The 15,377-nt window shown below is 38.6% G+C and overlaps 1 protein-coding gene across 2 annotated transcripts in view; it reads left to right on the top strand.

Annotated features, from left to right (window-relative positions):
- LOC139979545 (uncharacterized) overlaps nt 1-14,252 on the top strand; it is a 66,655-nt gene extending 52,403 nt beyond the window's left edge. The window contains exons 10-14 of one of the 2 annotated variants that reach the window (XM_071990468.1): nt 64-173; nt 2,400-2,767; nt 3,174-3,429; nt 4,151-7,272; nt 7,481-14,252. In XM_071990468.1, coding sequence (XP_071846569.1) covers nt 64-173; nt 2,400-2,767; nt 3,174-3,429; nt 4,151-4,423 — 1,007 coding nt within the window. In that variant the 3' untranslated portion in view covers nt 4,424-7,272; nt 7,481-14,252. Of the gene's footprint in view, nt 1-63; nt 174-2,399; nt 2,768-3,173; nt 3,430-4,141; nt 7,273-7,480 lie in introns of both variants that reach the window. The other variant, XM_071990467.1, reaches the window with a different exon arrangement.
- The last annotated feature ends 1,125 nt before the right edge of the window (nt 14,253-15,377 follow it).

Genomic DNA, 15,377 nt, shown 5'->3' with positions numbered 1-15,377 from the left:
CATGGCCTAACCATGAATATATTACTCACAGATGTTAATTATTTATAATTTCTTATCTTTCAGATCCGGTGAGCAATGGGAGAAACCAATTACGTTATGCAGGTAACCTGGCGACGACAGCTTCACTGCCAAATGATATGTTAAATTCCAGTAGAGCAGATAATTCTAATCAGGTTAGTTATAGCGTATCAAAGCATACCTAGATGATGATCCATTGGTTTTGATATCTCGTTGTGTTACACAGAAATCTTTGAACAAGCAATACTCTGTCTGTAGCTCTGTTGGATTTATCTTAAAGCTTTTGTTGTTTGTTTGTTTACTTGTTTGTTGTTTTTTTTTCGACAAAATTTTTTACAAAGCAGAGTATTGAACAAATCTATTTTTTTTTTAAGAATAAAACATATTGCTTATCTTCCACAGAAAGTCTTTGTGGTAAGCACATAACAGTTAGAGTGCCTGATGTTTGATTCCAAGCAGAATCTTCTTCAGAGGCTAACTGACGAAGATTTATGCTAGGATCCAAATGTCAGGCTATCTGACTTGAGTATTATTACAAAATAAGATTGCAATTAATAAGAAACCATTTTGTGTCTTCTCACAACGTGGCAGTTAATTAGCTAGTTATTAGTAAAAAAGAACGGTTTCTGGTCATTTCGTCGCTCAAGCACTTTCTACGTTATACTGAGCACATTAACACGAAAATCAGATATATTGAAAATACGTTTTGCTGGTATTTTCTTCTCGTTTGAAAAGAAGATTGACTAGTCAGTCAAGTTTTTGTACTGCATTCCTATGGATTCTGGTTTTAAATTCGGACACAGATATTGTTTCAATTATTGGTAGAAGAATAGTAATATTTGGTCTAAATTCATTCTTGACAAGAAAGTGCAGAATCAGGTCTCCTAATGATATATAGGAGAAACTTATAATGATTTATATATTAATATGTATATATGCTAGTTCTGTTTGTATGTGCCCAGTTCTGAAGAAAAAACAATTTTACCAGTTTAAAAATGGTATATTCCAATTATTCCAAATACATAGAATATCTGTGTGTTTATTCTGCACGTTTGAAAACTGTTCTTTGTGGATTTTGAAAAATGTTTCGGAATAAAACTTCTATATTGTATTCCTTATTTATTATGAATTAATTGGTTGAAGCCCTCTAGGTGAGTAGTACAAATAAGAGGTGGCAACCTCAGATCTTTTGTAGTTCTAACTTAATTCTTGGACAAACTCACTTGCTCTACAGTAGTCAGATAAGTAAAATTGCTATATGGCTAGCATTCACGAAGCCTTCTGACTTTCCGGTTTGATTCCTTGCCGAGGGCAAAATGAATCTATGCGATGGTAGTGGTCATGTGTGGGTGTGTCTGTAGGTATGTTATGTCTTGCCTTGGTGCGTAGAGGCTGTTACTAAAAATTGAACGTCAATATGAAACAAAACAAAAACTGTTAGCAAACTGCTTATCCACTGAAGAGCCTGTGTAAGAGAAAGGAAGGACATGACTGACCCTTCTTCTGCCCCTCCCCACCCCTCCATCTCCCCTTGTTCCCCATCTGTCACCCCTCTTCTCCTAGCTCTCTTCCACCTCTCTTTGCCACACTCTCCTGTCTTTGTCCTTCTGCAGTTTATTCCCTACCCTCTTCCCTTAATCTTCTCTTTGTCCCTCTACAGTTTATAATCTCCTACCTCTCCTCTTCCCCCTGTTGGTTTCTTTCTTTTCTTTTCTTTCTTCTCTCCATCCTTTGTCAACTAATCCTCTTAAATCCATCTCTTTTGTGTCACCCTGCTCATTAACCTATCTGTATTCTGTGCTTGTATTTTGTCCCTTGTAGTTTCTGTTACGTTGTTTCTAACCTGCTGGAGTTTTCATTCTGACCATGCTTTAATACGTTGTCATTCAGCCTCTGCAGAAGATCCTGCTAGGATCGAAACGTCAGAAATTGAACAAGGCAGAGGAAATTGATTAGTGTTATGTGGATCCAACTTAACGGGTACAAGAACCCTGTTCCTTTTTCTGTGAAGGTTAAATGTCATATGAGGTCAACAAGTCTGAATACCTTCCAACATGATATTAGTACTCCAAAAATGAAGCTCCAAATGAACTTAATTAGTTTGCATGTAGATTCACTTTAGCGGGTACATCAACCCTATTCATGGTTCCCACCCAGTGTGGAAAACAGGAAGAAGTGTCCAAAAGGAATACCCTCTCTTTCTTGGGGTTTGAAAATCCTGAATTTTTAAGTTGGACTGGAAAAGTGATGGGGGGGGGGGGGAGGAGGAGGGAATCCTCATTTGGATGCTACTTCTGATTTAATATTTTCAATATGACTTGGTTTTGCATTGCTTTTGACTTTTTCTTTTTTTTTTTTCTTTTTTTTTCTCCCATGCGTAGGTGACACCATCCGTGTCATCCTCAGAGAACCAATCGACGAAGAATTTGAATATCACAGATCAGATGAAGGTGATACAGGTTAAATTACAGAAGCAGTTAGTAGCCAGGCACCAAAAGTTACAGGAAGATATCCTGAGGCAGCAACAGGAGCTACAGAACGTACAGCAACAGTTACTAAATGCACAACAGTTGATGTTCCAGCAACAATCTCCAGTCATGGGAATGTCCCTGGATCAAACTTCGACACGGGGCCAGAAAGCATCACCGCCTCCAGTTAAAGGTGGCAACTGGAAGACCGCCGGTGGTTTGGTTCACCATCAACCGGCTGTGACAGAGGCCTGGAGTATGAATTTGCCCATGCAACAGAGGTACATGAAATGCAACAGCTTATGGGAAGAGAAAAGGACAAAAATGTGGCTTCATGCAGTCATTGGATACTTTGAAATGAAAATCATGGGCACATTTTGTAGAAGGGAATCAAGAAAACTGGGAAAGGGATGTCATTTCTTTTTTCAAAATGACAATTTAATTTCAAAGAATGTGTAGAAACCGATAAAGCAGTCTATACTTGAGTAATTGTGTGATTAACCTCTAACAGTGGTTGTTTTTTTGGTTTTTTCTTGTTCTCTCCCCCTCCCCCCCCCCCCCCACACATACACTCTACAGATAGTTACTGAGCTGTTAAGGTCATTCTATGAACTTATGAATTATTCCTGGGAAACCTGTTTTCACCTTCCTTTCATAGACCCTTTGCTTCACTTTTCTGTTTTGCAGTCTTAATGTCAGCCCGTCTCCAGTGTACAATCAAGCCAGCATGAGTATGTCCTCGCCTCAATTAGCAAGTCCCATGTCGCAATCAAGACAGGTAGCATACCACGTCATCCCCTCATCCAACCCGATGGACACAAACCTCCAGTCACCAACTGGTAGTGAACAAGAGCTGAGTCTACCGGAGACTGACGGGGATCGGTTGGCCTTTCCCAGCATCATCAACGCCATTCGGAATCCAGGGGCTTCCTCCTCATGTCAAGTATGTTTGCTGTTGTTCTCCTCTGTTGAGAAAATTAATATGCAAATTAGTATGCAGAAAATCAGTATGCAAAAGAATGAATGAATAATAATAATAATATTGAGGATTTATAAAGCGCAGACATATCCACCAATAACGGTGCTCAAGAAACGTAGCAATATTACCCTGGTCAATGATAACCTGTCAAACTTAACATGGCAGCAGCTAAACAGCGCCCAATCGACGGTTTAACTCACAGGTCCCCATTTATACACCTGGGTGAAGAGAGGCAATGTAGATGAAGTGCCTTGCCCAAGGATACAACGTAATGATCTGGCCAGGACTCGAACCTGCAAACCTTAGATCACAAGTCCACTGCCATAAACACTTGACCACAACACTCTCAACATATGAATTAATAGCTTGTCAATAATCAAAGTCATGTTTGAATTTCTCCAACGTTTAGTGAATGTCATTCTTGGTGTGTAGGAGGTTGGGTTAAAATGGTGAAAATGATTATCAATAGATTTCAGTATCTTATCAGATTCATTTATACTTGGCGAATGTTGGTGTTGATGTTTGTGATGTTGGTATTTACTTTTGACAGCTTGAATGAGTAGTGCGACCATCCTCATACTAGAATTTTCATTGTTGTATGACTACCCCAAGAAAAAAAATTGAGAAGTACTCTAAAAGTTGTTAATACCATGTGACTCTTTTTTTCTTCACACAGGTCACACAGGGGGTTCCCAATCATCAGACATTATTCCATCCTCATTCACCTCTGATGATGGTTGGTACTCAGGAGCAAGGGAGCAGCTGTAGGGATCTCCTTTCAAGGACAAACCTCCCCTCATCATACAACAACCAGCAGCTCTTGCCGGGGGGTAACAGCAGTAGTATGCTGGAACAAGACATGGGGGCCTTTCTGAACCCTGCCATGCCCGCCCACGCCTTGGAGCTCTATGATGACATGGGCATGGACCCATCAGTGTACCTAGGGGCTTTAGACTAGTAACCTATGCACTGTACCACTCTATAGATCTGCCTTCAATCATACACACTGTGCCTTGGTACACAACTAATGTGCTACAATGATTACAGGCCTGGTGACGGTGATATTTACTACTGTTGACCTCGACGGGCCAAATGGAAGCTGTGGACGGTGGATGACGAGGATGACGAGGATGATGATGATGATGATGATGATGATGATGATGATGATGATGATGATGATGATGATGATGATGATGATGATGATGATGATGATGATGATGATGATGATGATGATGATGATGATGATGATGATGATGATGATGATGATGATGATGATGATGATGATGATGATGATGATGATGATGATGATGGTGATGATGATGATGATGATGATGATGATGATGATGATGATGATGATGATGATGATGATGATGGGATCCTGATAGATACATGGATACATTTTGCCCATCGGATCCTGAGAGATATATGGATACATTTCCCCCATCTGATACTGAGAGATACATGGATACATTTTCCCCATCGGATCCTGAGAGATATATGGATACATTTCCCCCATCTGATCCTGAGAGATACATGGATACATTTTGCCCATCTGATCCTGAGAGATATATGGATACATTTTCCCATCTGATCCTGAGAGATACATGGATACATTTCTCCCATCTGATCCTGAGAGATACATGGATACATTTCCCCATCTGATCCTGATAGATACATGGATACATTTTCCCCCATCTGATCCTGAGAGATATATGGATACATTTCCCCCATCTGATCCTGAGAGATACATGGATACATTTTGCCCATCGGATCCTGAGAGATACATGGATACATTTCCCCATCTGATCCTGATAGATACATGGATACATTTTGCCCATCTGATCCTGAGAGATATATGGATACATTTTCCCCATCTGATCCTGATAGATACATGGATACATTTTGCCCATCTGATCCTGAGAGATACATGGATACATTTTGCCCATCGGATCCTGAGAGATACATGGATACATTTTGCCCATCGGATCCTGAGAGATACATGGATACATTTTCCCATCTTGATGGCAACCTCTCATAGCGTCAGAGTGCTCTCATCTGTTCTGGTTCCCCTAGTAGAAACAAACCGAGAAGAAACACCAATGAAGCCACAGAGAGAAAGAATTAGCATTGGTTTTGAAGACAAAAGGAAGGTCTATCCACTAAGATTGATCACACTGGCAGTGCAGACAAGAGCCTGCTACAATTGTAATGTCCTCTTGTCTTTGTATTCTACTGTGGTAATCTTGAAAGAAGTATGTCTTTCAAGAAACCCTTTGCAAACAGGCGTGCATCTTTGTGCTAAGTCCCCCCCCCCACCCCCACAACCAACACCCGCAATTTCAGATACAGATTTATTTTGTCAGCAGCTGAAGAAGAAAATGGGAAACATCAGGCCCTCTGACTTTTACAAATTCACCTAGGCAGGCTGTCTTGCAGTAGATAAGTAGTCTGCTAATAGTTTTTTTCTCTCTCTCTATTATATATGTTGTAGATAGGCTACACATTATGTATCAAACACTTACTCTGGGATGAGATAGTTATAGTACTTGTTATGTTATAAAGACTGGAAAGAGGCATCTTACTCTATGGTATGGATTAGATAGATTACTAGTCACTAGAAAGAGACGTCTTAATCTATGGTATGGAGTAGATAGATTACTAGTCACTAGAACGAGACGTCTTAATCTATGGTATGGAGTAGTTACTAGTCACTGGAAAGAGACGTCTTAATCTATGGTATGGAGTAGATAGAGTACCAGTCACTAGAAAGAGACATCTTAATCTATGGTATGGAGTAGATAGATTACCAGTCACTGGAAAGAGACGTCTTAATCTATGGTATGGAGTAGATAGATTACCAGTCACTGGAAAGAGACGTCTTAATCTATGGTATGGAATAGATAGATTACCAGTCACTGGAAAGAGACGTCTTAATCTATGGTATGGAGTAGATAGATTACCAGTCACTGGAAAGAGACGTCTTAATCTATGGTATGGAGTAGATAGATTACCAGTCACTGGAAAGAGACGTCTTAATCTATGGTATGGAGTAGATAGATTACCAGTCACTGGAAAGAGACGTCTTAATCTATGGTATGGAGTAGATAGATTACCAGTCACTGGAAAGAGACGTCTTAATCTATGGTATGGAGTAGATAGATTACCAGTCACTGGAAAGAGACGTCTTAATCTATGGTATGGAGTAGATAGATTACCAGTCACTGGAAAGAGACGTCTTAATCTATGGTATGGAGTAGATAGATTACCAGTCACTGGAAAGAGACGTCTTAATCTATGGTATGGAGTAGATAGATTACCAGTCACTGGAAAGAGACGTCTTAATCTATGGTATGGAGTAGATAGATTACCAGTCACTGGAAAGAGACGTCTTAATCTATGGTATGGAGTAGATAGATTACCAGTCACTGGAAAGAGACGTCTTAATCTATGGTATGGAGTAGATAGATTACCAGTCACTGGAAAGAGACGTCTTAATCTATGGTATGGAGTAGATAGATTACCAGTCACTGGAAAGAGACGTCTTAATCTATGGTATGGAGTAGATAGATTACCAGTCACTGGAAAGAGACGTCTTAATCTATGGTATGGAGTAGATAGATTACCAGTCACTGGAAAGAGACGTCTTAATCTATGGTATGGAGTAGATAGATTACCAGTCACTGGAAAGAGACGTCTTAATCTATGGTATGGAGTAGATAGATTACCAGTCACTGGAAAGAGACGTCTTAATCTATGGTATGGAGTAGATAGATTACCAGTCACTGGAAAGAGACGTCTTAATCTATGGTATGGAGTAGATAGATTACCAGTCACTGGAAAGAGACGTCTTAATCTATGATATGGAGTAGATAAATTTCCAGTCACTGGAAAGAGACGTCTTAATCTATGGTATGGAGTAGAAAGATTAATGGTCACTGGAGAAAGACGTCTTAATCTATGGTATGGAATAGATAGATTACTAGTCACTGGAAAATCTATGGTATGGAGTAGATAGATTACTAGTCACTGGAAAGAGACGTCTTAATCTATGGTATGGAGTAGATAGATTACTAGTCACTGGAAAGAGACGTCTTAATCTATGGTATGGAGTAGATATATTACTAGTCACTGGAAAGAGACGTCTTAATCTATGGTATGGAGTAGATATATTACTAGTCACTGGAAAGAGACGTCTTAATCTATGGTATGGAGTAGATAGATTACTAGTCACTGGAAAGAGACGTCTTAATCTATGGTATGGAGTAGATATATTACTAGTTACTGTTCATACAAAGAGAACATATCATGACGTCTTAATCTATCGTATGTAAGAGTTAGACGACTAACCAGTAATGTTAATACTCTGAGAGGAGGTCGTAACTCTTAAATATATGTAAAACATAGATTACTTGTTACATATTTTATCTTTTAATCTATTATATGTAATAGATAGGATTACAGGTTAAATTATTTGTTACGATGAGAAGAGATTACGAATTCTTCACCCATTACATTATCGATAAATGACATGTGACGTATAATTAACAGGGAGAACGATCACTGTATGCTCTGGCTGGTGCACTGAGAAAAGATTAGGAATTACGACATGAAAGAATGATGACATTGAAGAAAGTGAAGATCAATTTGCAATCGTTATGTGCAATAGTTTGCATATTGAAGTACTGTTTTATGGCCGAGATAGCGGCACCAAATACTAAAATATCTAAGACTTTTTTTTTACATTTTTTTAAATTTTTTATGGCATTTGATTTTACCTTCCCAAGACAATGCAGATCTTGAGCATTCATAGTCAACTCCCATTTCAAATCATGCAGGAAAAGTCAATCAGGCAAGAAAATTTCTGACTTTCTTTTTGTGATGTGATTTGTAACTAAAGATGAACCAAAAAAGTTGCCTGGACATCAAAATGGTTAAGAATTTGAAAGGTCTTATTTTATCATTTATGGATCATAAGGCTACAAAATTTAGGTGTCTAAACATCTGACAAATTAAGCTTATCTTTAGTAAAATCAAGTTGGTGTGCAAAAAAATTATCAACTTAGTATCAACAAGAAAAACGATGCACAAAAAATGTCTTTAAAAAATATACCTCTTAAAGTAATGCTCTTAGAATTTAAGTGTGCTAAAAATGATTAATCGACATAAAATCACTTTTCTATACTTTTTTATCTTCACTTAAAATTTATGCTGTAGGCAGTGAATGGTGGGTATCTTGTATTTAGAGTATAACTTGGTAAATACAGAAATGCTCTGAAAGCCTAATGTTAACGAAAACGTCAAATGTTTAAACACAAAGTAACAATTTTTAAAGGTCTTTCAAATTTGGGGGCCAGTACTATTACACTATTAAACAAGGGGTATGATTAACCAGTTACAGGGAAATTATTGGAAAAGAAAAAAGAGATTTTCTTTGGACATGTTCTGTTTTCATTTCTTTGAGGCTAACACCTTTCGGTTAATGGTACAGTTGCAGTTATCATCATTTCTTTATCACCCATGTACAAAATGTCTTAGATACTAATCAAAAATCAAAAAATGTTGATCCAAAATCAACAAATGTTGATGCATAAGGAAAGAAATAGTTGGTTACAGCTAGGATTGGAACTCAGAAAGATAACTTTGGCAAAAATATTGAATTCAAATGAATGAAAAGAAAACAAATCTTACCACTTTTCTTCATCCATGGTTGGCAAGCATTTCCCTTCCCCTCCCCCCCTTGCCCTGTCCCCTCCTCCCTACACCTTACCTGTTACATCCCAAGCTGATAATGGTCCCTCTCTTCTAACATCACTGCCTTTATCCATTTGGCCATGACATTGGCGTCATGCCATTTTTGATATGGATTGAAATCAATGTAAATGGAAATTTTTAAATTTTATCTTCGCTTCTTAATCTTGAAACTTGATAATTGTGTCTTTCATTGATAAATCCACAGGGTAATCAGAAGAGTTAAATCGTGAAAGCCTTTGAGAATCTTTTTTTTTCTCTCGAAAGTCGAGACGTTGCCTTGGTTCGATAGCATGATGGTTGCCTTTCGTTTGATAGCATGACGTATTGTTTTGGCATCTCATGCCATTTTCTTATTACTATTGCTATCGTAATATGCCTCTTTACTAGTCTGTCCGAAAGATAAAATATGTTACAATCTTGTTTGGAGAATCTCCTCAGTCTTATCTGCTATATCGTTTATTTAGATACGTCCTTGTTAGTTTTGGAAATCTCTTGCCTTATTGAAATTTCCTATAAATGTACTAGGTGGCCATCTCATGCCTAACATGTCTTGTGATTGACCATATTATAGACATATCCATCAATAAGTTTGGTCTTGAGAGTGGGGGAGGAGGAGGGAAAAGGTGGGGTGGGAGGATTGCTGGTCAGCTGTTTGTACTGAGGTGTAGAGAAGTAAGTAAGTTTCTCAAACAGCATTGGGTAGAATATATGGTAGGAATGTTTGGAAGGTAGCCTATTAATTTATGCATACATCTAACATTCACCAAGGAAAGAATTTTACACTAATGGCTATAAATTGTGTATCTGGAATGAGGTATGCTAAGTGATTTGTATTTTGAACAAGGAACCGGTTCTTTAAACTGCCTTGTTTTGGATTCTTGTCTCAGTTTTAAAAGGCTCATTCGTAAATAATTTAATCGCTAAACCAACAATGGAAAACTGACTTAAAAAAATTATCAAGAAATTTTGATATTTAAATTTACTTTTTGTTGGCCGTATTTGGTTTGAAATCAGTGACCAGTCTAAACCTGACAACACTGGTTCGGATCCCAGTCAGTTTTCTATTAGTTGATTTACTCTTCTGTGAACACGAGTAGCCAAATTTTTCTTGAAAACTATTTCCTGTTGTCTAATTAAGTAAATCCTTCCCACCCCTCCCCCTCCCTTCCCCAGCAGAGAAATGGTTACATAGGGAATGCTACCAACTAAGGGCTGGTTAGCCTAGTCTGCAGAGTGTAGGATGTTTACTTCTCACTGCCTGTCACTGGTTCATATCCAGTTTAGGCACAAAATTTCTTTTGCACTTGCAAAAGTGAATAATGTCATTTCTTATTGATACCATATTCAATATATGGTTGTATGTTTTGCCAAGTTTATTTGTCTATCGTCTGTTTTTGGGCCAAGTGATGGTTCTTTTGTTTGCCGGGAATAGTTCAGATATTTTGCAGTCACGAATGTGATCGTTGACATATTACCTCAATTTGTGTAAGAGTACAGAGAGTGATTTGAAACTTGAAACTACAATTGTCAACTGTTCTATTTATATTCTCAATATATGGCTTGTTTATATGCCTCGTTACTGTTGTGCTTACACTGCTATGCAAATGTAGTTTTTATTTTTCCGTCAAATTACCAGTGACAGACGCAAAAGGTTTTAATATATGTTATTAAAGTTAAAATTTAACACTATTGTGTTAAATTTTAACACTTTTTATTGTAGGACAAAAAGGGACGAGATTGCGACAACAAGCTGCCCCTCGTTGTTACTTTCCACCCAAATCTTCCTCCCCTTCAGAAAATCACCTCTAACAACCACAACATTCTCCTCACTTCAGATAGACTCCAACGAGCCATCCCTGAAAAACCCATCATCGCCTACAGACGACCACGCAACCTACGAGACCTTCTTGTACGTGCTGCTGTTCCACCTCTTACTTCTAACCCCACACCCATTCAGCATGGTACCTTCAAATGTGATCGTACTTCGAGATGCATCGTCTGCAGCCACCACATTGTTGAATCCAATTCCATCACCAGCCACAGCATGCAACTCACACACAAGACTAAGGGTCACATCACTTGCACTACCACCAATGTCATCTATCTGATCTCTTGTAGAGTTTGCTGCATCCAGTATGTTGGCGAAACCAAAACCACCCTCAAGAAGCGTTTCTATGGTCACAGATCCACAGTCAACACCATGAAGACTGAGACCCCAGTTGGAGAACATTTTAACCTTCCCAACCATACCATTAACGACATGTCCCTACAGGGGATTGAATCCTTAGGTAGCCGTCCTGACCTAGTACGTATCAGCAGAGAGAGGCTCTGGATGCAACGCCTTCGTACCATTCAACCTCATGGGCTGAACATTCAGGAAGGACATGACTAACTTTCCTCTGTTCCCTACTCCTTCTCCCCTTTCTCCCTTCCCCCCCCCTTTCACTCTTCCTCTTACAGCTCTCTTCCCCTCCATTTTTCTTCACACCTTTCTGTCTTTGTCCCTCTCCAGTTTATTCCTCACCCTGTGCCTTTAATCCTCTCTTTGTCCCTCCACAGTTTATCTCCTTCCTCTCCTCTTCTCCTGTTGCTTTCTACTTATAATCCCCTTTCATCCATCTCATTGTGTTCACCGTGCTCATTAACCTGTCTGTATTCTGTGCGTGTTTTTGTCCCCTCTGTTACTGTAACTTGTCATTTAGCCTCTGAAGAAGATCCTGCTAGGATCGAAACGTCAGGCCAACTTACTTTTACACTTTTTATTGTTGTTACCAATGATTTTCTCTTTCTTCATCTTAAATTTTTGAGTAATTTCTAAAGACAGTATATAATATTATGATTTGGCAGAGTATGTGTGTGAAGTATGTAATTAAGTGACACCTTGAACAGGATGGAGCTAGGAGTACAGCAGGTGTAGATGCATGATATTATATAGGAGTGGGTGGTAAGACCCTGAGGTAGTTCCAGATTACAAGTTTAGGTTTGAAATGGTGGATACTGGGGCATATTTAGGTTATGACTTAACTCTATAATTACGTCTACCGACAAGGCTGTGCAAAGAACTACTTCGTTTTTGGTTTTAAAAAGGATGTGTGTGGGTGGGAAGGGAAGTGGGGAGATGTGTGTTTATATAAATATATATATATATATATAGAATCATGTTTGATCTCTAGAGTATGGCAAATATGTCACCAAAACAGAACTAGTATTGTTCGATACAGGTGACAAACGCCTACAGTGGAATTACGACCTTCCTTACCGGTTTCGAACATCTGGACAATTAGCGTCCATAGCCTAGTGGTTAGTGTGTCCGTATATAAAGTGGGAGGCCTGGGTTCGATCCCGGTGGAGGCTGGAAGTTTTTTCACTGTTCTGGATTTTCCTTCTCATTACGTTTTCATATATATAAATATATATATATATATATATATACATATATATGTATATCAATATATATATATACATATACACATATATGTGTGTGTGCATAGACATATGTGTATATATATATATGTATATATATATATACACATTAAAGCTTTTGTCCATGAAGGTTGACTGTTTTGTAGAGTATGATATTGAGAGAGGACTTTATTCCCTTTTCGATATTCCTTTCACATATTTCTTTCACATATTTCTTGTTCTTATCTGTTTTTGTGTCTCACCTTGCCCCCTCCCATCCCTCTGCATGCCCCCATCCCTCACCATGCCCCTATCCCTCACCAAGCCCCCATCCCTCCCCATGCCCCCATCCCTCCCCCATGCCCCCATTCTCCTCATGCTCCCATCCCTCATCAGCCCCCATCCCTCACCTTACCAAACTCCTTAATACACATTTTTGACACATTGTCTTAGCATATTGATTCAGCCTTGATGCAGGGGGGGGGGGGTTGCAGCTGCTGCAACTTTTTGTTTTGACACAGTGTCTTTGCATATTGATTCAGCCTTTATGCAGGGGAGGTTGCAGCTGCTGCCGCCTTTCTTTTGACACAGTGTCTTTGCATATTGATTCAGCCTTGATGCAGGGGAGGTTGCAGCTACTGCAGCTTTTTGTTTTGACACATTGTCTTAGTATATTGATTCAGCCTTGATGCAGGGGGGGGGGGGGTTGCAGCTGCTGCAACTTTTTGTTTTGACACAGTGTCTTTGCATATTGATTCAGCCTTTATGCAGGGGAGGTTGCAGCTGCTGCCGCCTTTCTTTTGACACAGTGTCTTTGCATATTGATTCAGCCTTGATGCAGGGGAGGTTGCAGCTACTGCAGCTTTTTGTTTTGACACATTGTCTTAGTATATTGATTCAGCCTTGATGCAGGGGGGGGGGGTTGCAGCTGCTGCAACTTTTTGTTTTGACACAGTGTCTTTGCATATTGATTCAGCCTTTATGCAGGGGAGGTTGCAGCTGCTGCCGCCTTTCTTTTGACACAGTGTCTTTGCATGTTGATTCAGTCTTGATGCAGGGAAGGTTGCAGCTACTGCAGCTCTTTGTTTTGACTCAATGTCTTAGCATATTGATTCAGCCGTGATGCAGGGGAGGTTGCAGCTGCTGCAGCCTTTCTTTTGGACACAGTGTCTTTGCATCTATTCTCATTTATTCTTTCTTTTTAGGCCTTTAAATGTATTTTTAAACTACTTTTTTAATTGATCGTGTGTATATGTGTAATTACTAGGGGATTTTAGTTTTATTTGTTAAGTAAAAGCCAATGGTGCTTGGTTACTTTATTAACTTGTGAGTCCATATCATAATGCAGGAATTTTTCTGTCATAGTCCTTTCAATACATGTAATCCTCCTGCCAGTCTAGGCCACATGGATCTATTTTTACGTCATTTACCATAGGAGAAGTTGTGGCCAGCTAACATTATGATATATATATTAATATAAATATAGATGTATAAAGCATGTTCATATCACTATTTTCACAATTCTTTCAGTTTTACTTTATATTTTTTATGCACTATGAAACAAAAGAAGCTATGTAATATAAACCTCAAATTATGTGTCATATTGAATAAAATTATTGACCAACAATGGAGAACCATCCTACTTTTGTTCTTATTTTCTTTGTCTTTTTACCCCTTTTATGGGGGTGGAGGGGGTGGGGGCACCTTTTTGGAAAGCCTCCAAAGTAAATGATTTTCCATTTATATATATATATATATATATATATATATATATATATATATATATATAGGCATATATATAGGCATATACATAAATATATATAGGCCTATGTATATCTAAAGACATATAAAATGAATGTCTGGCATATGGAATGAAATATGTTATCGACTGTTAAAGATCAACACACTAGACAAAAAATCCACTTCTCGATCTGTTTCATCCTGCTTGGGGAAATAATGTGGAGGATACGTCGGGAGCGCCTATAGATGATTTCATAGCCTACAGCAAATCACTTGCGATTGGTGTTTTCAACATTTTCACCACATCATTTCTCTTGACCTTTTGAATATTCCACCAAAAGTAATAAGTCTCCACGCATTATGGGTACCATCATCTCCGAGATCTGTATCCTGATCAAAATGACTTGACGCTGTTGTCTTAGTTTGCTTGGGCACTCAATGTGTTGTCGCTTCTCTTGGTGTTTAACCTGTCCACTCAATTTATCAGTTAATTTCAAACCAAATAAGGAGTTCTCATGATAAGTCCCATTTTTGCATGGAGTATCTTTTGTGATCAACTAGCTCCTTTTAGATATCATTAATTGGATACAAACTATGTGGCCTCATTTTCTGTGAAATCATCCTCTCCTTATTCCTAGTTGTTAGGTCTTCTAGACATGGTAGAATGAGGACGTTATTGCCCAAATCGTCTTACATATTATACCACATATCTCGGTTTACCTGTTTTGCCTCAAATTGGGTTCATTTGCTCGATGTCGGTCACCGGCCTAGTGCATGTCTGCTATCAGATGTACTCAAGGGAATTCACATACTTATATACACACGCACAAATACACACTAAACACGTCGCCAGGGTACTGAGGCACCTTTTTCGAAAACCTGGAAAATAACAAACACAAGTTCAAGTTGCTAACCTCAAAGGCTTTGAATAATAAATGATTGCTGGTGAGAAAAGTACTCCTTATATTAACAAATGTCACCAGTTTAAATTAACTTTCATGTATGTGTGTATATATACA

The sequence above is a fragment of the Apostichopus japonicus genome, chromosome 14, assembly GCF_037975245.1.
Source record: "Apostichopus japonicus isolate 1M-3 chromosome 14, ASM3797524v1, whole genome shotgun sequence".
In the NCBI taxonomy this organism is placed as follows: domain Eukaryota; kingdom Metazoa; phylum Echinodermata; class Holothuroidea; order Aspidochirotida; family Stichopodidae; genus Apostichopus; species Apostichopus japonicus.
The sequence above is the reverse complement of the archived record's forward strand: the minus strand, read 5'-3'. Positions and strand labels throughout refer to the sequence as shown.